This window comes from Danaus plexippus (assembly GCF_018135715.1).
Source record: "Danaus plexippus chromosome 3 unlocalized genomic scaffold, MEX_DaPlex mxdp_30, whole genome shotgun sequence".
Lineage (NCBI taxonomy): Eukaryota > Metazoa > Arthropoda > Insecta > Lepidoptera > Nymphalidae > Danaus > Danaus plexippus.
In genome coordinates, this window is record NW_026869845.1 from 2360963 (window position 1) to 2385081 (window position 24119).

General features: G+C 31.2%; 1 protein-coding gene across 8 annotated transcripts in view; it reads left to right on the forward strand.

Moving 5' to 3' along the window:
* Positions 1-24119, forward strand: part of LOC116779750 (protein sickie) — a 142949-nt gene that overhangs the window by 77597 nt on the left and 41233 nt on the right. For 6 of the 8 annotated variants that reach the window (XM_061526875.1, XM_061526872.1, XM_061526874.1 and 3 more), the window contains exons 4-6: positions 17626-17729; positions 20879-20975; positions 21104-22849. In XM_061526875.1, coding sequence (XP_061382859.1) covers positions 17626-17729; positions 20879-20975; positions 21104-22849 — 1947 coding nt within the window. Of the gene's footprint in view, positions 1-14030; positions 14138-17625; positions 17730-19476; positions 19496-20878; positions 20976-21103; positions 22850-24119 lie in introns of those variants that run through there. The other 2 variants (XM_061526877.1, XM_061526878.1) reach the window with 2 other exon arrangements.

Genomic DNA, 24119 nt, shown 5'->3' on the forward strand with positions numbered 1-24119 from the left:
GTCTCAATAAAAAACGACGTAGATTTATGAAAATTATTTTGGAATTCCATAATATTTACTCCTTTTCATATTGAGTATTTTGATTTTATCAAAGACCGCGTTATTTTAAGATCTCACGGATATTCGGATTCTATTTTGACATTCATTAAAACTTTTTATATAAGCACTTGCCACTTGAATAATTTAAATCGCTGAAATTGGCGAAACATTAAACAATTCCAATGGGAATGAAGATGTAGCAAAATAAAAAAAACATTCTTCGAGAAAAAATATTGCAATAAATTTACTCATTAATATTAATTAACGCCACCATGACTTTTGATTCACTTCACTTCAAGTTTGAGTTATGTGACTTCTTTTCATTTTATAATCGTTTCACTTTTACTAACTGACAGTGTGTCCGTTTTACTTAAAAAAGAATATCAAGCATCTCCACTTTTTCCTTGTCAGAATATAAATTAATGATTCTAACATTGAATTTTAATCTGTTTTATAGCTCATTTAACATTTTTGCGAGTATTTGAAACCCAAAAAATAAATAATTTAACGAAGGAAATACATATTTAGCGTTTATGTATTCATACAAAATATTTAATTAATTAACTGATACCAATGTTAAAAGAGTGAGAGCATTCCCTGTGGTCAAGATCAGTTTTGATTTAGAATTCAGTAAGTTCTTGTGGGTGAACAACCGTGGCGTACAATGGGTCTACTTTCCTTAGCGGGATACTCCAAGTATGGCTCTGTGGACGGACGCCTAACGTGAACTTGAACTGGCCATATAAATAAATGTCATTATTACGTATTTTTTTATATTATATTCTTGTTTATTCTCACATAATTTTTGTTGTCTATTTTATTGTCTATTCTATCAAGTTAATTATCGCCATTTCAGAAAATTCTAATTTCCATTAGAGATATTAGAAACTTCTTTGTGACTTAAATCTTAAGGCAACTGAGAAGATAAGAAAGTTTAATAATTACGTTGACATATTATAATAATTTATCTACGAAATACTTTAAATGATTGGAGTTTTTTTAAGGTCCTATGTTTTATTACTTTTGGTATACAAATGGCAAAAGTTTGTTGTCTGATTTAATTTGGAAAGAACTTTTATTTATCAGTGAGGGTATTTCTCTGAAAGCTTCTTACAATAGAGATGTACGGGCTGATTAGTTTTGTAACTTTGGTTCGAGTTTTTCAGCTTTTAGAAACGTTCTTTTTACGAGAGTACTTACATTTGAAAGAACGGAGAAAATTGGTACGATCTCTTATAAAATCTTAGTTATATATTTTATAATACATTTTTAACAATTTAATTTGTTTTTTATGTTCAAACAAAATTAAGTGTATTTAGGTTTTGAAACTATTGAACGTTGATTTAGTTGAAATTAGTTTAATTGCATTTGTATAAAAAAACATAGCAATACATTCCATTTTAAACTGTTGTCGTCTCAAAAGCGTTTCCTCTTCCAAGCGATAACTTGAGACAAGTTTCGAGTTTCTTGGGGCGTTTTGTGAAAAGTTTTTATCGAGGGTAGATTAGGCAGCAGCTGATATTGAAGTAGCTAATAGGGTGTTAACGTCGAGGATGCTTGACAATCACTCATAACGACTTCCTAAGGCGATATGAGAGGTTTTTTATGTTTGCCGAGTGTTGGATGACAGATATGTAAATATTTGTGATGAGGATCCATGTCTCCTTATTTAGTTCTTAGAATGATAAATGAATGGGAATAACATTGAATATATGAGATAAATAATATTAGAAGTCATGCCACAGATAATTCATGACAAAATACATAAATATTTTTCATTGTTATTTAATTTGATTCATTGCGATGTTTATAATAGAGAAGAAAAATCGAAATTACAAAACGATCAATTACAGAGAATTAAGTGCAAAGAAACGAGGAATATCAATGGAATATACGCAGTAGAATTTAATTTTGTTATATGAATTGTCAAATGTTTGCGCAAACCAGCTGGTGGCATCGTTTGTTTACGTTTGAACGCTTAACGTCGATCAATTCTGTCAACACTACGGAAGCGTGTCCAAAGTCGAGTGAATTGTTTATGGTAGTTTGCAAACGGTCAATGCACCCAAATATTTAATGTATCTTTACTGTCTAGCCTAACAAGTAGTACTTTTTTCTTATAAAGTTCTAAAAATATTCTTTATAAAATAAATTAATTAAATTAGTGCTATAGTTTTGATTGTATAGATGATAAAGGTAATCATTGTTTAATTAGGAAAAAAATATCACAAATATTACAGTCAAGTGTGAATGACATATTATGAATTCAAGCCAAAAAAAAGTTCTACATAAAAAATATTGTGAAGCAAAATCAACAAATGAACAGCTTTTCCTACAGTTCTCTGATTTCAGCTCCGACATATTTTTTTCAAACAGACTGCAAATACGACATCCACACATTATTCTGCCTCAGTTTCTATTCTCTTTGCGGTTGGTTTAATGATTTCTTGCTCCCAGATGCATTTATTCATTCAACAGAATTATATTATAATGTAACTAAAACTGTATTTAATACATTTTTAAAAATAATTAAATTTATTATCAAAAAACCTTAAATTATTTATATTAAAGTATAGGTAGGTTAAGTACGACATTAATATTAAAAAGTCCTCCAAATTTACCAAAACAATCAATCACATATATTGAATTTCAATAGGAAGTTTAAGTAACCCCGTTACCACCATTAGGGTCACGGTTCATATTAAACTTCGCCCTTTGTACCATCGTAAATAATAAGTTATGGGTTCAATGCTTCATTTTATCCCGTTCTTTTGAAGTAAAGGCGGATACCTATATAAAAAATCAATGAGTAATTAAATAAGCAACATGAGAACAGGTTGCGCTCTTTCGCTGATTTAATCGTGCTATAAAGAGGTTAACGAGGACCATCCGTATTATGGAATTCAGCAAAATACTTACATTTATATGAAATCAAATATATATTTCGCGTGTTTTTATTTTATTTATTTATCGCGGACATATTTCGTTAGCCCTTTCATCTGGACTGTTAGAGAAATCATATACTTAATTTAAATTTTCGTTGTCTTTTGTCTTTTAATATGAATGTACCGGTTATAACCGACTACGATTACCATAAAATTTATCGCTCAATGAACTAATATTATATGAAATAAAATATTCAACAAAATTAACAAGCCAACAGTCTAGCGTCGATTGAAGCTATAAAAGCAAACATAATATTTATAAATGCGCAGTCATAGCCTGCGATAAATCTCAAGCTTTTTAAAAATAAAAGCTATTATGAATAGCTCTCGTAATTAATATTTTCTACACAATGCAATATTGCTATTCCTAGAACACAGTCCGTCATGTTTATTTCAAGTCTATATTTATAATTTTAACTGAATCGTGAATTATATTTATATATTTATATTATATATTGTGATTGTTTTATTTACGACTTGTTTACGCCCTGATGGATTTTTTATTCATTTTTTTTTGCTTATTATAGTCAGACGTCTAATATTTGCATATCCAGAAATTAAAAAGACTTTATTAATATCTATATATAAATCAGTGATATGAAAATAAGAGTGAGATGCTTTTTGTACGTATAATATGTTATTATAATCAATGTATTCCTCATGTAATTTATTTTTAGTTAACTATAAATATGTATTAATTTGATAAGCTGGGAACTGTGACCTCATTGTTGTAATAAATGACTGGCCACGTCTAGATCCAGTCGAGTGTAGATGTGTGATAAGCCGTACCTAACTTCAGTAGGCAGCTCATAAAAGCCGGCTTAAAGTAATTCGGTCGGTAGTTTGTACCACGGTAATTTAAATCAGATTACCTTTGCGATTGAGTATCGTTTTATATTTCCAAAAAACGGTTGATAAAATCTTCAATTGATCTAGAAAACACTCTTCATAAAAGTCTAGCTTAAACAGATCGCTAATAAAATAATCTTAATACTGCTATTACAAAAACTATTTAAATTTTGTCTACATATTACATTGTTACTTGTTCATAATAAAGATAGCTTTCATTAAAGCAAGTGAAGTTATTAAAGAAATACGCTTGATACATCAATACAAGAACGGTATTCGAACGCTTTAGTAATAAATCACTGGTTACTTTTAGATGTTCCACGAATACTTTAATCTCTCTAACAAGCGAATGGGGAATTAGTTGATTCTTGAGCATTTCCGGGATGCATTTTAATGAAGTGTAGTAAAAAATTAACACTTATTTTTATATCAATTCTATATTTATAGGAATGAACAGTGCACATCTCTAATGAAAATATAAAAGCTTTACACTAAATGAAGAAACTTTTATAACAAAGCGTGTTTGTTATCATGTCAGTGATGAATGAATCATTGTTGAACCGGAATAAAAAGCCATGCATAATTACTTTCTAGTCTGTTGCGCAAGTTGGCATAGTTTGAGCAAGTACCAAGTAGCAAGTAGATCTGCAATTCTTATCTGCACTGCAGCAAATGGTAGATTCAGACGGGGTTCCTTTGTTTACTTCGCACTAATAATGTTAATTTATTCAACATAGTATTGCGATCTATTCTTAAAATAATAGATCAATATAAAATTCGTAATAAAGTATAAAATTCTTTAGTTAATATTACTTGGATCGTAAACAGTTCGTTCGATCAAAATAATGGCGGTCATTATCGATAAGTATGAATAGTGATGCTATGGGGAGAACACCCTCTTATAACAATACCGAATTATATTTAGATGCAAGATGGAACCATTCACAAATTATGCCCGTTAATATTAGTAAATTTTCCCACCCATAAAATCAATTTTGTTTATTTAAAAAAATGTGCATATTACTATCGCTATACGCAAAACAAGGTTGAAATATAAAAAGTAATTGAATTGATACTTACTTTATCAATCCTAGTTTGTGGAACACTGCATAAAAGATTGCAGGACGGGACGTGGGTGAGGGCGTAGGATGTTTATAAATGAGGTAAAAGGAAAAAATCTTTGTATCTACTGAATATTGTTCAGTGAAGCCCTCAGTGTAAATTATTTTACTGTAGCGAGGGACTGATCTAACGAGATAAGCCGCGAACCCTTCTAAAGGTAGTGCATAATGTCATCCCGCTAATGCAAGGGCTCCCCGGCACAGATGGCACCAGTGTTTATCATACAGGATGTTGCAGTACTGCTCTTTTCGTATCTTAAGGAATTCAGTGAGGATTTCGTGAGCTTAATCTGAAATTTGTTTTTTTAATCAAAAAATTGACAAGTCATAATCAATTAAAGAAAAATGAGGTTATGTTTTTGTAGTGAAAATATTTTTTTTATTCATTATCTCGTTAATATTACGATTCGGACTGTCCACCAATTAAAATTTCTCTAACGAATGCAAGGAGTAATTAAAAGCAAATATTGTGCCAAGTTAAAATGTTGGCAGCATGTTTTATTTAAATTAAACGGTCTCTCAGTTAGTAACGTAAAACAAACCCCGTTCACCACGACATTTTAAACACTATTGGCACTTAAGCATTCGTAAGTTCGATTGCGGTCGAGAAGTTGCTTTTGTTTACACCCTGTGGCGAATGGTATTAGCATTCGCTGCATCCAATGCGATCACTCGGAAGGGGAGAACGGAGAAGGCCCTTGTCGTTGAATATCCCTTCTATAGTGCGGACGCGATGTTGGTGCGTGCACGCGCTTCGAGCGACCTGCGCCTGACTCGACTTACTCGTGCCTACCAGTGACAAATCGTATTCGTTACTCGTGTATAAGTGTGAACCTATTTATATCCGTAAACGGTGTCTAGTCTCAAGTGTACTAAGTGGATTCAATGAGAGATGGTTTGATGTTTATCTTACTGCTGTTCAAGTTATTTTGTTTACATAGCCGCGTGATTCACGACAACTTCGCGATCTGACATGAAGCCGGAGATATTTAAATCCTGCAACTTGTTTATCAACAATGCTCGCTTTGTAGAATTCTTGGAGTTTCTAACATAACATTTCCTTTTTGATTAAAATTTTGTTTGCTGGAATTAGATACCTTCCTGAAAATTCAGTCGTTCGTACACGGTTGTATTATTACATGTTTGTTTACTTATTCTACTTGAATACCATTCTATTTCATTAAGTTGAGACTTAAACGGGTCAGTAAGTTAAAAAATTATATAAAGAAGGTATGCCACTTTTACTTATAATTCAGTTAGATATTACTTGTAATGATAAATATTTCGAAACTTAAAAGCTATTTTATAAATTTATAAATAACTAAAAAAATACAACAATTTAAATAATACTCTTTAGAAAATCTTTAGAATTAACTGTTCTATTTATCCCTCGCGAACTCTGTTCATGTTGTTTTGTGATATAATGACCGTAGGTGTAAATTCGCATCGGTAAAGTGTTCAAGACGGCTTGTTCTGTATTTGTTTTAACGAGGCTTTAGATTTCCCTGTATATTGAATCCACCATCGAGACTGGTTTTAAATTTGCAATTGTATGCGTTTGGTTTCGATGTACGGATCCAATCTGTTGATTATCGTTTCGATGGTTGATTTTCTTATTGATTTTTAGACAAATAAAGTAATGATTGTTCATAAAATATGAGCAAACTCAAGACTGGATCGATTTAATACTTAAGTTTTATCATAATAACAAAGTTGCTCAATTAAAATACAAATGATAGTCAACTTCTGCACAGCTTTGAGACCACCTGTGGCGCGATTTTGCATTGATACGATTAATTTATGGGTACAGATATTAATGAATTTACTTTCGCAATTCAAAAGACTGTTACAAAATATTATTTTATATTTCATACATATACCGCAGTTTCGTTTACTTTCAACTAAGTGTTATTTTACAATAAAATAATACGTTTATAAATCTATATAGTGACAAAGTATTGAACATTCACAATTAATTTTTTTTCTATCAAATTTCGCACTAGTATTCATATAAGGTGGATAACTGAAAAGACAATTTATTACTTCGTTTTAACATTAATTTTTAAGCAAGTTTTATTTTCTGTTACCTATATCTTCTAAAAAAATTATATTTCAGTCGAAATAAAGTAAGACCATAATACATAAACACATTTTAAGTACTAATTTAAGCGCTTAATGACGCCGAATAAATTACGTTAGTTGTATGAAGTACCGTGTTATTTACTTATCAATCATATTTCTAATATAAACTTAAAATATATGCGTATCATTAAAAATTATAAAGCACCCTTTTAATAAATATAAATGTTCGATAGTATGACTGCAAGTGACGTGCTTTGTGCTAATATATTGTAGACAAGGCATCAGTTTGTCAATGTTATCAGTCCATATAAACAATCTGTTGTATCGAGCAAGAATATTCAACCGTGATTTGTACTCTTTAAACATTAAGTGTAAAATTTATTATAATTTGTATGTTTATTGTTAAAAAATATATGTTAGTAAAGAAGTCGATTTCTCTTGTTGAGTAATAGAATCGTTAAACGTTAAAACGTTTATTCGAGTGTAGTGTTTTAAGTCTTTGTAACTATATACTTGGTTTTGTTTTTTTGTACACATAGTATATACTGTGGTATATCTCTTTATTCTAGGAAAGAGAAATTATAAATTAGTATATACAAAATTTTTCTTCAGCTCAGTCTCAATTGAATATTTTTTTACTTAAAAAATATTTATTTCAAAGCCCTAAACTCTTTATTTCGAGTTTTTGAATACACATGTCGTGTTTACTATATTTTTTCTGAACGTCCGATGTTTTAAATATTAAAGATGAAATAGAAGTCACACAGTTAGATACGGATATAGTCATAAATATAAAATGGTTACTTCTAAGACCTACATTCTCTTTTACGGGTTATAAAAGCTCACTTGGATGAAACACATCATAGTTTTAGTTTCAAAGAACTATGATAGCGTTTTGTGCTCGGAGATATGCGACTTTTGTTAAAGTTTAAATAGAAAAAGTTGTTGGGACTTTTTTAAATTGCGATCCTTTTTATGTTTATTTTATTTTGGCCTCTTCTTTACATTTACATTCATAAGTAGTTCAGTGTTAAAAATTTCACAATCGAGAAGGTATTGATAAACGACAGAAACGACATAGTTCCTAGTTCATTTTGAGATGGTCGTTGATTAACTAGACGAGAAACTATGACAGTTATATGAATTGTTATTAATTAACGAAGATGATGGTCTAAATTATCCATAACATCTACAAATAGTCACATACGAGGTGACACCAGAAATCGCTTAATTAAAGCTATTCAACTGAATAAACTTGCTGAGAAATGTTTTCTTGTGTAAAATTTAAATCCGAACTGATAGGAATTCGCGATTTTGAGAAATTGTTACTATGTAAAACAGAGTTCATTCCTAAACCAGTTTCCACAGCGTGGGCGCGGAGCTGCCTATAGCAAGACTAAATGAAAATAAAATGCCTAGTGCTTTTGCTCCAGTACGCTATCTTGTTAGCATTTATATTACTAAATTTATACAGCTCTAAATAAAAAAGTTATGACCCTTTTTATTATGCAGCACGATTTTAAATCTGAAAGTTGGTATTCGGTTTTTTTACCCACAACAAAATTGTATGCAATTAAATAATGTGTATATCAGTGGGAATTTTGGTTATACGAAAAGTAATATGTGTGAAGAAGTAAATAACCGCTATTAAATAGTTTTTGTGTAAACAAAGAATATTCTTCTTTCTTAAGACTTATTTGAACAACCGCCAACAATACAGTGTTATTGTCCAAAAAGAACATTTTATAGTCAGACACAAAACCGAAACGACATGTTTATGACAGTTTTTAATGGCTGCACGAAAAGTAAATGTTTCACGTTTTGTGGGGTATGGGGTCACCACCCCATAGACTCTGCTCTCCCTTCATAGTAACAATAGTTCACACGAAATAATCGATAAACGGAACATAATAAGGGTCCAAATCTAATGTTGTTAGTGAGATGTGGATGTACTAAATAATTTGTTGAGAATACAAAAATATTTTTGAATCTCACATGTAGTTATTTTTATGTTTTAGCTCGTCAAGTTGTAGTTGGTACCGTTTGCTAATAAAAAAAAGCTGTTTGCAATATTTGCAAAAGTACTGTTATTATTGCAGGTTAGAGTTTTAATGTAAGTTATTTGCTTCTATAAATCAACTCCATCGGTCATCTATCTTGAGATTGGTAATCTAATAAGAAAGTTTGAGTGGCAAGGAGCGTAGGGGAACACGTGATAAATACAAATTAACGTCACGAGATCACACAGACAGAAAGGTACATAGATCTTTGCTAATGAAAACGTATGAGCCGAAACTATAGCTAGAGATGGTGAATTATTTATATAATACATATTTTAAAATATGAAAGATATATATACCTAAAGTACCATTAATTTCACAGTCAATTTATAATTATCAGTTTTTTCTTATAAAAATCTACAACCATTTTTATCAGTAACAGACTTAGCAGTATAACAGTTATTAATTACTAAATTTCCATGACATTTATAAAAGCGTTCCGAGAAAAAATATGAAAGCAAAAGTTATAAATGGATGGCAGGGAAAACGGAAAAACACCAGCGTTTTAATAAAAAAAAGAGGTGATTTAAAAGGGATACTGTGACGAGCAATTTTTTCATAATAACGGACGAAGATTTTATGCAGTCGTAATTTCGCAGAAAAGACTTAACAACATTAAAATAACGAGTATTACAAGTAGATTTCGCTGTATAATATGGTAAAAATAATAGATGGATAACTACGTATATTTTTATACAACAAATATTTTAGAATTAAGAATCTATTCTCGTAGCTGGGGTTTTTAATTCAAGGGCATTCGTATCTGTTATCAATAATATGTGTTCATAATGTATTTTTATTTTCATAATTGGATATAACCACTAACTTCCTCATTGAATCAACTGCACGCGAGGTGTGAAAACGTTTTGATTACAGGAAATATGTATTATAAATAAAAATGTAGACAAAGATTTATTCTTTACTTTAGTTTTCGGATTTTCAATTTACATTGAAATTATAATGTATAAAATTATGATAGGACGAACACAAACAATACAATTTAAATCTTGCTTAAACCCTTCTGCTTTTTCTCCCTTCGTGTAAATACCCATTCTGTATTATATGGGCTTAATTAATTTGCTTTCACATTTGTGAACAATATTCCCATACATTGAATAATTTTCTGCTGAGTTTCTAAATGATGTTGCCAAACAAAAATTAATTTGAAATAGATTTACATACAATGATCTAGTCGTTGAATGTCAATGGAATTATAAATTCTATTAGGAATTGATCCACTTCCATCTAAATTGTCTTAAACATTTGTATCTACAGTCATAAGACTTACAATCGATCAAACCTCAAATGTTGACTATTAAATTTATGAGGGTTCATATTACTGTATTTCTCATTGTTGGTAATATTTAAATCCAGAATTTCTCTTTAATCAGTGCTACCAACCGAAGCAGTATATTATAACATTTACGATTTAAGCGAGACATTAAGCACATCCAGGTATAGCGATGTAGTTCTGGCTCAGCGAGCGGTCCGCACTAAATCCGTACTTAAGTCTTCTTGCTCGTGTTGTTTTTCACTTGCAGCTCTGGCATTATAGACGTAAAGTTGTTATTATTTTAATTTTTAATAAAATCGTTGTAATACTGAATATTAGATTATTGAATTGAGAAATTAATTGTTATAGATTAAGTCTCCCTTCATCTCTTGATCATTTAAACTAGTCCCAAGTTTGTATTTATTCTAAACATATTATTTCTGAAATAAAATATAGCACTCTTTAAAATAAAGTTTCTTTAATAATCGACAAATAACATGTTACATTAGTGGAGTTCCTATTACTTTTATTTGATACGATACTACGCTTCAATATTTAAAGTCAATGACTTCGGTCTGTTTCCTACTAAATGTCCAATGCTGAAGTTCGGCGGCTAACTTAAGAAAAGGTAGATCTTTTATAAACAGAGGAGGTATCGGTCGTATAAACTTTATCGGACGGATTCTCTTTATTTTGCCACTTCTATAAAAAGAAACGATGCAAACAGAATGTCAAACATTATTCTTAAAAGTATATTTGGGTGCGGATGAAACAATGGGTCTAGACTACGGACTGTGCACCAAAAAAGTAGTCATGACATTTCTTTTGTATTTTTATGATCTAGCTTTTGGAAGCCACTGCAATTGATGCAGGATTTAATTTTGATGTTACTTTTTAACAATTAAATTATATAAATTTTGTTAAATCATAGTTATCATTGATCTTGGTACATTAAATATTGAATATACGAATATAAATAAAGATTTTTGCTTGACTTATAACGAATGTTAATAAAATACACTATAAGCCGAGCGTTACGTGGAGTTAAAACCGCAATACCTTTGTTAGTTATTCCGTTAGTGTATCTCAGAAAAGCTTTAGTGACTTTCACTAAAACGGACCTTTCAACCACTATGAATCACACTAATCTAAATTTTTCCCCTTTGACATCTCACGAGCAGTTTAAGGCTTTAGCTGAGATCCCTTTATTTATCTGTTGTCATACATATGCAGGTATATATGCACACACGTACACACAGAATAATACAAAGGTATGATGCCGGCGTTGTCGGCTTAGGTGAGAGGCTCATGAATTATTTAGACATGTAAGCATCGTTTATCGGAATTTCTCTTGTAAATCTTAAGTAAGTTAATTCGTTATAAGATCTTGTATCGGTCAAGACAAAATGCATTCAACAGAATTTATGCGAAAATTGAGAATGTCATATGATTACATATACAACGTAACATTTAGATATATAAGGTTACATTTCAAATAAATATGGTATTTTTTGTTCTTTTAATGTTTATCGTTACGAGGTTTATATATATATATATATATATATACCTACAAATTACCACGTTTAATGATTAAGGAATATGCGAAGACGTTAGAATAGACTAGAGTATTTATAGCATCGAAGTTTTCTTATAGCTGAGAGCGGAGAGATTAATGTAAAAACCTCCTTAAAATATGTTTCTGGACAGGATTTTTGAACAATGCAAATTAAAAATTCTTTTGAAACGGAAGAGCTTACAATTATATAATGGACGACTCACGATTGAGTTGTTCCGTCGTAGTAAACAGTGTATTATAAAAACACGATATTTGATAGTTCAATGAATCCGCTCGTTATGAATGGGTTTTGGAATCGGATGTAACTGTCGCTATAGGTTATTGTGTGCTTTTTTACTTTTATGAGTTAATCTTGTCTGTAAAATCCAATATTTTATTATATAACTTCAGAATCAATCGACATGCACCATTAAACTAAATGATTAAATCAGTATTACATTGACTAACGCCAGCTCAAATCAATAATTTTGTATTACTTGAATCTGATACGATGTTTAATAAATTAATTAGTTAACTTCTGAGAAAGTAAACATTTAAATAGCTAAAAAATCCTCATAACGCTGCTATGATGTAATTGTATAAAATTTAAAAATTAAAATATAAGTAGACATACTTTATCATTAATTCGGCTGGATAGAAATCAATACTTGTTTTATATATGTTTATATTATTGAGAGCTGAATAACATAAACCTGAATAGTACAGAATCATATGGAGTGCTCACAAAATACAACAATCAACCGCACCTTTATGGTCAGTGTACGGGTTTGTCCTCTTAGTGGAGATTGGTTAATGCACTCAAATGACCGATCTATCAGGTCACATGGCAACGGATGATTATTAAAAGCAATTAAACTAACTAAACGTAAACCATTATTTTTGTTTTTATAACTTATTACTTATTTGCATTAAATTTAAAATTTAAAAAAAATTATAGCAAATTTTGCCTGGTGTACATGTCTTTAAGGCTAAAACGATCGTTCCCTTCACATGTCAAAATGTGAATTTCATTTTAGGATTAACATATTAAAAGGTTAACGAACCATGAGCTCTGCGACACCGTGATCATTATTTTTTTGCCTTCAGTTCTGAGACGATATCTTTTGGTCCCCCTTTCAATTTATTAACTTAATTGTTGATTGTTACAACAGAACGATCCCTGCACACAATAACCATAAAATATTTAAAGTAAATACTCTCACGTCTTTAATGCATTAAATTATACCTTGAATAAATGTACCTTTCGAAAGTATAAAAAATAATTTATAAAGGAGTCCAGACTTGTCTTACAACTTGACCTTTGGAATGCTGACGAGAATCGATGGCGTACGATGGTATTTGCGGCTTCGGCTCTGAACGCTCTGAATATACAAGGCTCCAAGATAATTCAAAATATTTCCTCTAGCATAAAGTTGACGGCCTGATCAACCATAAAATCCATAACTTTGTAAAAGCACTTATTGATATTGATAGGAAAGGTACGAATCAGTAATTTTATATTATATACAGATATTAAAAATAATGTAAACAAATTAATAATTCTATATTTATGATTACCATTCCATCAGTTTTTGATACGAGACTCTATTAATTTTTATTCAGTTTCAAATATAGTTCAGAAATTTGAAAATGGCTAGTTTTTTTTTAATTAAAATTATACAACAGTGGTGTAATTTGGAACGCTATCCTATTAATACATTTTGTACTATTTCACATAAATTTTAAGAAAAATTTGTTCAAAATCGTTTCAGAATTCTTACATTTTATAACACAGTTAACTAATTGTAAAAAGCGGGGGCGAACGTGCCGCTTTGATTTTTGGCATTTCCGAGATAGAAATGAAATTGTGAGTTGCAACTACCTTCAGTATTGATTGACTCAATTGTCTTTTGACCTGTTAGTATAAATCATTACTTCATTTAATATTTAGAGTTAGGTATTATTATATTAAAAGAAATCGATGCCTTACTTGTTAATTTGTTATAACATCAAACCATTTTTCGTTTATAAATGATGTACATGCAGAGAAGTGAACAAAATGTTAGTGACAAAATTATGTGATATGATTTTTAAGTGTTAGTATTTAAATAATTATTAGCCATGGGTAATACAAATTCGGGGCAAGGACATTCACGTCATCACAACAAGAGTAGGAAATCGAGGAGTTTGCCAACTTCGCCAGAAGTGAGAAGGTAATGAAATATGCGCATATTTATACAGGTTCTGTAGTAATTTATGATAGTGTAGGTTGAATTATAATGTACTTTTACTTAGTTGGAGATATAATTAATGATTAGTTTTAAGTTTTACTTATGTAGTGGTATAAATAACAATTGCTTGCGAATTAATATGTAAGAATGTGTTCTATATTGAGAGCAAAAGAAGTGTTTCTCACTGTATAAAGAGAAATTGGAACACCTTGTTAGTAGGGTTCAGTCAGTCTAAAAATATTTACGCCCGATTTAAGTCGCAGTCCGTCTATCTTTCATGTTAGCTGATCAATAAAAGGATAATCTTTGATCTCCGCGTGTGATCCGAGCTCGTAAACAATATTTTTTTTTTATATGGAGTTAACAAGAAAAAGAAAAGATTGATGTAAACTGAAGGCTGAGAACGTAACTTGGGATAGATTAAACGATATTAAATTATATAACATTGACTATATGTGGGACATTTTAATAGTGAATTAAGTTAACATTCGTGACCTAACGAAGTTCAATACAAAGAATATAAAAAAATATTCATGTTTCTCTGATCTATTCATATTTTTAAATTAAACTTCCCACACCGTCGCTTGCTCTAAAAAGTCTGCCTTAATTTCCGAACCAAACCGCCCCGGAAGCGAATGTCACCTATGTCACCTCAACTTTAATAAACTGCGGTCGCGGTATTATAGCAATATTGCATATATTTAAATTATATGTTTTTCGCTTCCCTTTCGAATATTTGAAATCACACAGGTAAATAATAGTTAGTTTAGAGATATATAGAACTTGTTTCAAATGGCTGTTTGAATAACGTATAACAAATTGTAATTTCAATGTAAAATCCTTATTATGATTAATTTTTATTGTGTTTTAACGAAGAAGGCGGCTTTATTAACACTTGGTCTGACGATGCCTATGATAGTTATACAATTGTTATAAAAAACATTTAGTGTCTTCATGCTCGAGGGGAAGAATATAATAGTTAGACCATAACAATTGAGATCAGAATCATTGGATCTGATAATTAAATTGAGTTTAATTGAATGACACAACACGATAAAATAAAATGTAAGAGGAACAAAAATTACAGAGAAATATACCTTTTTGTTAACAAAAAACACAAACAGCGATTGTAAATATTATAGTTAATATGTATCTACTATTGAGATAATTTTTATGGCATAGGTTGTTATCAATATATTATTTTATGGAGTGTAAAGTTTCATTATATAGGTTGACGTAAATTATATAGTACGAAGTAGGTACTTTATAAGGTTGTTATAATTAATTATTATTATTAGACGGGTTAGTTGTTAGTGTGCTTTGTATTACGCAAAGCCCTCTCGGAGCACAATGCGCCCGCGCCAGATGTTCATTGTTTTGATTCGAATCTTATCGTTCTGATCAAAGGGCCCTAGTAAAATATACTTAAGACATTCTCACCATAAAGTGCGTCTACGGTTACTTGATAAGGACAATGTCACATTAAAGATGCCAAAAATATGTGTATCGTGATTCTTTTAAATTTCTTTTGTGTTTTATACAAAATTTAACGAATGAACTCATCGTGTTATAGCTTGATTTTATCGCCTCAACACGAATATCATTTACTTGTAGGTGATGGGTTGATCTTTTAGAGCGCCATCTAGTGTGAAGTAGCTATATTACTTTGATAAATGTAGGTGTATGCGCATGCTATATGAATATGAAAACTATATTTTAAGAGCTCCTATTGTCGCCAAGTACCTGTTAAAATAAGAATAATGTAAAATACGCCACTATTTCTGGAGCAACATAGCAGAAAGTTATAATGAATTATAAATATGTTGGAAATGTGTTAGTTCTACATGCTTTTGGGCTAGATAATGGATCCCCTCCGTTACAATAGAAAAAAAAATGATATCTTTTCATAGGTCAACCGATTTGATTAATTTCCTTTTAATATGGAGAGAAGTTCAGAGAAGGTCATATGCAACTTTTAGACGACATCGGTCTCACTAAGTAGCAGTGAAGCTGACACATTCATTATTAAAAGTATTTTATATTAGTTTACTGTAATGTTTTCTTGTCTTTTAGGTTTGCGAACGAAATCTACATTTTTAAAGGTTTATCTACCAAAAAGTAATTTCTGTGTCATTACCGTACAGTACAGTATTGACGTTCTGTATATACCGTACGGCTCCCTATAACTAAATTCATAGAATTGTTTTCGTATTTTTAACTTCTTATTTAAAGATATTAGTAGCTAGAAGGATAATTTAGCATGTTGACCTTATTGAAAAAAATAAATATTCTAGTAATGAAAAATGAAATAGCTTTCTAATTTTGGCACAAAAATATAAGAGAATTTTAGTCCAGATGTAATAACAAAGTATATTATTAGTTGTATAGTTTAGTCGAGCCAGCTTCCGAGCCAGTGGTTTATTGTGGATTCGTGATCACGAACCAGTGCTACCTACTCGTATACACTGTTTAGATTTTCAGATGGAATTTCATAAGAAAAAACCCACAAAAGTGTTAGTTAAGTCACATAGGATATTGTAAGCTGTGACGGGCTTGGAAATAAATTTCCCTAATAAAGGCTCCTGTATCTAAACCATCAGAATAAAATCTTCTAAATAATTTAAATGAAAAAATATAAGATATAACCCGTTTAAATTGAGAGAATAACGTTTTCGTGATAAGGATAATATAATATATAAAATGATATATATATTTGTTAAATAAAACTTACGTAAATATTATAGATTACTTCAGAAAAATATAAAAATTAACAAGTTATAACCATTTATATGATAATTATTAAACATTTTTTTCTGAGTATAGCTATTTTGTTACCAATCAAATCGTTATGCACATTTTACGATGTCTCATTCTTTTCACATCACATCTATTTGTAAGGATTTTCTTTCTTATATTTGTTTATTTATTTATTTTTTAATGAATAAATGAATAAAACAGAACTTAAGTTTTATAAAATTAAATTAATAAGTATTGTGCTCAAAAATAGTTAGATCGGAGACATGCTATGAAAATATTTTCTAAGCGTAATTTTATCTAGGAATTTAATATTATATTAGCAGGTAAAGGTTGTCGCCGCTATATGAGAGGTGTGAAATAATAATCATGATGTGTATTTATAGCACAGCAAAATTTTACCTGTATTCCGCATTTCATACAAATAGTATAATATCAGTTGCTTTGCAGGTATCATTTGAGTTCATTACGAAATCGATTTAAATTATGTTAAAGCAAAAGTCGGATCCTACATTGAGGTATTGTTGTGTTATCGTCAGGATATAATGAGAGATATTATAACAGCGTTCCTAACATGAATATAATCGATTACGTACTGAATTCACAGATTCCGTGTTCGTTAAAAGAATATTCGACTACCTTCACTCTGTCGTTGAACAATTATATAGATACGTTCTTTTTTTGAATCATGTATCTGATTGTTTTTGCTCTTCCAGACAAGTCTCTGTGCTGCAGACGTCTATCCCTCTGCCGGCGTCTGCGGCGGCGGTGAGACGCGCTCCACCCGACAAACGACCTCTGCCAGCGACCCCTGTACACGGTGAGATATAAAACATATTTCATTTTTAAACTAATAATATGATTAATTAAAACCCAAGTTCCTACAAGTGTTGAAATTCATCAATGTTTTGACTTTTGGCATTTGCCAGTGTTCATCCAAACGCGTACTATCAATAGACACTTCGATAGTCTACTATCGATCGGCAACGTTAGTTTGTACTACCCCAGTACGTGCATGCGACATTTATACAATGTTAAGATGAATGGGTTATTTGTTATTTACGCTAACCGTTATATACTCGTTCGATTTCCTGCAGATCCTTTAATCAGATCCTGACTTTGTGACGGTAGAACTACTCGAGCACAATGCCCTTTCCAATAAACAGATCATTTTAAAATCATCTTTTAGTGAAATTCCTGTCAAAATAAGACTAGCTTCCCACGGATTAGCGGGTATAAACAGATAGAAAGACAATATATATATATATATATATATATATATATATATAAATTGCATTTTAGGTGTTGGTATCGCTTATCCTCTGACCTAACTTAACGTAATACTATCAATTCTATAAAATACCCGATTATTTGTGTATTATAAATATAATCGCATACAAACGTGAAATGTGTTTTATACCATATGTAAAGCTTTAAGGACTGCTGTAATCATTATATTATAGCATAGGCATTTCTAATTTAAATTTTTAAACAGAATAAACTATCATTTACATAGTACCGTATAGTATTATGGAACTGAATTCTATAACAATATTTCATATAATGTGAATGTCGTTGAAAGTTGTAGCCCCAATTGATGTTTCATCGACATTGGGACCGGTCAACTATTTCATTTATTACTCATAAAGTAGAAACGACCACTCAAATTGAACGGAGATCGGAGCAACAACATACCTAAAGCTTTATTCACTTTTCCGCTTATCCCGATGAGTGGAGTATAGCCCATTTATTGTCCGGTGCTAAAAGAGCAGCGCTCTTCAGATACGTCTTGAGATAAATGTCGGTTGTTGTAAAATTTTGTCATATAATTTTTCAATTTACGAAATTGGGTAGTATTTAGTAGCTCGAATTAATAGAATTTAGAATATGTTTTGTCTTATAATTGTAATTCGATGTAGACCTTATCAAATTGTTAGACCGTTAAAATATAAGAATTTAGTTATTACCATAAAAAACTTATGCTTCTTTTGTTTTACCTGTATAAGATTTATGATATGATTTTTAATTGACACATTTTAAGCTTTAACTAGAAATTTGATGGTCCGAATCCTGCTCTTGTCAATAAATTTTTCAATCACTATTATTTTTCGAAATTTAATTACTATATAAGTTTAATACATTAGATAGACTAAGCGTAGCCATTCGGTAAAAAATGAGATCCCTTGTTTATCATTAAAGAACAATTTGTATAATACGTCTCGATTGTTATGTCTCATGAATGATCTTCATTTTATTGTGATGTTTCACGATCGTGTGGTCCTCAGATAGATGCATCGTCAGTTAATGTGCACTTCTCGAGGAGAACACTACTTCAACAGGCGCATTTCGAATCCAAGAGGATTTTCAAATTAAAATTTAATTGACGTGGCTTATATCAATTATGATGTGATTTATTTATTAAATTAATGATTATAAATTAATAGTTAAAGTGTTTGAAGTTTTTAAAATGTGTGAGTGTTATTAAATATATTTTAAAAATGGTTGAAATAAATACGAAATGATCAAATGTAATTAAGTATTTCAGAACTGATTCAGAATAAACTCGTGATGGAAGAGATAAGCATTGTAAGTTATTTATAGATAGGGCATGTGTGAATAGTGTTTGTTTTGTACTCCTTATTTTGAAACTTAAATGCACCAATATCGACTGTTCAACAAGTTAATATGATAATTTAATTATAGCAAAAATTTCAAAGTAAAAAATTACATATTTAGTTGTTTATAAGTATATGTACCTTAAGATAGGTATATATTGTTTATCACAATATTTTATCTTTTACTCGTAAGTCTAAGAGAAACATAATATGGGTCATTGTTAAAGATGCGTTGCATCTTGTGATTCATCGCTTTCTCCAGACAGATTCCTTGCTCATTTACAGCACACAATAATGAACGCTAATTTCGGTACATAAATAATTTTTTTACTCTCACTTAGCAATTAAAAGCGCTCATACATTTGTTAAATTCTCCATACATTTGAAGAAACTTCGTTGAATAAAGAGGATAAACCGAGTGATTATATTGTTTATGTTGGACTAGATATTATTCACGGTGACTGTAGTGATGGATTGGCGAATAAAGGACGGATGCTAGTCTTGATTGAGATCGCTTTGATGACGACAGACTTCCTTCTGACTCCTGTTGACATTTCTACAGATATATAATACAATATTATATATTTTTCCCTTTTGTAGGCTATCTATAATTAATGTTTTTTATAAATTTTCATTAAGAAAAATGAATTTTAAATAATGTATTATGAATTCGTAGTACGTCATAAGATTCATTACTTAAATAGTAAACAATTGTTACCAGCAAACAATGCTGCATTGAATTTTGATTATAGCATTCCTAAAACGCAAATATTTATGGACTGATTTAATATTTATATAAATATTTGAACATATTAATATATATATGTATAAACGAACTATTTACTCAATTAGATAACTATAACAATACTGTCTAATGGTCACAAATAAAGTTTGTGCATTACTATCACATGAAATTGGGTGAATCAATAACAAAAATAATATTTAGTTTATTCCCCTATTGTCCCTCTGAGGGTCAAACAGGGGTTGTGTTTATGTCCGTGACGTCATATTATTATTACTTTTTTAACATTGAACAGTTCGATATGTTAAACCATATATACAAGGTCTATCGAGTTGCTTAATGTCGTAGTGTGCGAACTAATTTATATAGGGTCTCATGTTGATCCCTAGTTCAATGTAAATTTGATGGTATGAACATTTCTGTTGACCTCCCTATCAGTGCATTACTTGCGTAGCGCGGGCCACCCGTGTCGTATTAATAGTATAAAATATAAGTGTTCGTATCTTTTGAATTGACAGTAGATGATAAAATAAATTTATCGCAGTGACCTTTGAAGTTTTTGTTCTTATAAAAGTACCGTGTCTAAATTTACTTCTGTTTGTTTATTTTTAGGAAAGAGTGGGCTCTCAGCGAGCTCAAGTCGGTCAACAAGTCCTCTTGGTCAAGGAGCAGTAAGTTTTATACCTCGGGCGCCTGCATCTTCTTCAGGGTAACTATTTTGACTATTATAAACTACGAAAAAATAAAAACAGTTTTTTAATAACTTAATGTGCGAATACTTTTGATTTTATTAGTGTAGACATTTTTTTTTTTCAAAATATTGCAATTTTTTTTCAGTTCCAGACCTAATTCGTCGTTACTTGCACCCGGTAGCAAAATTCCTTCGGCCTTATCCCAACCTCAACATTCGCCAAACATAACTCATCAAAATGGTGCTCCAAATAAACAGTCCATGCTAGATAAGTTAAAACTCTTTAATAAAGACAAAGTTAGTAGTGAAAAACAAAGCAGCAAAAGTACCGCGGTATCAAAACGTACAAGTTCATCAAGTGGATTCTCATCAGCAAAAAGCGAGCGATCTGATTCTAGTTTGAGTCTAAACGAATCTGCGAATGCTACAAACACACATATCAAATCATCTAGTTTGATAGGACCTAAAAGTGTCAGACCACACAATGATACATTAACAAAAGATAGATCTGGTAAAAACGTGAAATCTAAACTAGTAAATTCGAAGATTGTGAAGGAATCATCGACAACTTTAAATAAAACAAATGTCAAATCAAGTAATGAAAAGTCAAGGAGTAGTCCGAAATTACCTGCGCGTGACAAAGAATCGAGGTTAGCTGCTCCAAAGTCTGTTAGTAATACGAAACTAAATCAAATAGAAGACCATTCAAAAAGTCCGAAGTCGAGACTGGAGTCGAAAATGGTGAAGTTGTCTGGGAGTCAAATGAAACTGTCTGAACGAACTGAGAATAGTGACGTTAAAACTTATGAGAATACAAAAAATCATTCTCATCAAATACAACCACCTTCACCAACTAGTGCTTCCCAAGTGCCTCTTCAAAATCAGACAGGTATTCCTAAACCTACTGCAGCAGTAAAAGGGACAACGAAAATATCAAAAGATGAAAAACACGGTATCCATAAAAGTACAAATAGTCAATTAAGTCCTATTCAAAGTAATTCTAGCTTAAACTCTACCAATAATGTTAGTGCTCTTCCATTCTCTAGAGAACAGTCAAATCTGAGCAAGGAAGTAAATCAGAAACAAACTCTCGCTGTCTCTCCTATGCCTGTTATAAACAGTGGAATTCAAAATCCACCATCCCAAATGTCTGAGAGTTCGCATTCAAATTCGACACATAGTACCACTGGCCAGCAATCTAATTCTAGTGATGGCAGTGTCATATACCGCCCATCAAGTGAATCGGGATCCGAAATTTCAAAAGGAAGCAATTTAGTGTGTAACAAAAGAATAGATATGAATACAACATATATCAATGACGTAATAAATGAAGCAGAAATATCAGAAAAAGAAGCTGCACAAAAACGAACTACTGATAAACCTAGTCCCAAGCCAATATTTGATGCTAATAAAACTCTTACGGAATATGATAAGAACGATAGTCGTTCTAGTACCCCGTCTCATTGTAGGGATAACTCCCTAGGAGAAGATGAAAACCCTTTAATGAATGTTCTACCGATGAGACCTTTACTCAGGGGATATAATAGTCATTTAACTTTACCAATGAGAACAACTGGGTTGGCGCAAAAAAATATACCTGGATACCCTCATCATGCAAATACTGTCAAAGCTAATTTTGGTAGGGACAACATGGCATTGCGTGAGCGAATAAATTATGGGCCTGGATTTTCTAACCCTGACTATTGTGACCTTGATATTGCCTCTGGTTACATGTCCGACGGGGATTGTCTGAGGCGAATAAATGTAAATGAAATGGACTGTGAACGTAATAATGATATTATGGACGGATATATGTCAGAAGGTGGAGCATCTTTATATGGCCGGAGAATGAATTATCAACAATCATCACAGTTCCAACAACTTGATGAGAGGTATGTAATATTTTTTATACATTCATTGGATTTATTTATACAATTAATTTTAAATCAGAGAAAAGTATTTTAAAAGTTGGAAAGCCTTTCTAAGTGAGTTTAGTGTTCTGCTGGTACAAATTAAAACAGTCCCTACAGGCATAAGATATATTGCCGCGTTGGGAACTCACAAGTAACGTTTGCGCTTTTATGGCGACGCGACGATGCTTGCGGAACAAAAGGAGTTTTAAAGAAATTATTTCTCCCTTTTAATGTTTGAAAAATAAATTTACGTTTTAGTATGAGTCTACATTTTAAATGTAGAGTATAATAGGGGCTTCCGTTCATAATGTTGTGTTTTCAGACGCTTTTCACTATAATTGCACTTAACTCATAATGGTTCTTGTATTAATAACCTCACTATATATATATGTAGGAACTATTTAATAGTGGATCAATATTCTTTATTCGGAAAAGTTGTATCACACAATCCACAAGTGGTCGGCCCACCCTCACTTTCAAACATATGGCAACAATGTTTGAATGCACGTACCTAGTTAAATAAATATATTTAATGCATAGCTGAATTCGTTATATTGAGTTTGTCATAAAAAATGTGTATCTAAAAATAAATAAGATGTTAAAGTTAACAAAAACAAAATTGGTTTAAATTTTACTCTGGAAAGTATCACAGAAGTATAAACTAATAATTGTTTTATAGTAGTAAATGTTGTACTAGTCTCTTTTGGCGTAATATGAACATTTGTTTTTATTAATATACTCTCAGTATTCCGTGTATCTTCCAACGAGGACTCGCATGCCCATAGCGCACTCACACTGTCGCATCGTTAGGGGAGAGGGCGAGGTGGCCAAAATCGATATTCCTACGTCTCACGCCGACCCCCGCGCGTATTTACCACGCCTCGACCCTAACCACCCACAATGCTAACTTACCAATCAGGACCTTAACTGTCATGACATAAAATTCTACTTCGTTCACTCACGAATTACTATTTTATCGTTTGTTGCAAAAATATTTTAAATCAACTATTTAATGGTGTTCTCTTTTTTTAATGATGATATTTCTTTTACTATGTACCATACTTGAAATTTTTAATCAACTATTCTTTTACGTATCCACCGATGGTGGATACAAAATGATAAGAGGTCGATTTTAATGGTATAGGTTTAAGTGATTATGTAAATCGTTCGTGAGTCGGTGAGGTCTGATGGTCCGGTAGGGGCAGGGCGGGCGGCACTCGGCGCCGCGCACTCCGGGCGTGCGGCCGCG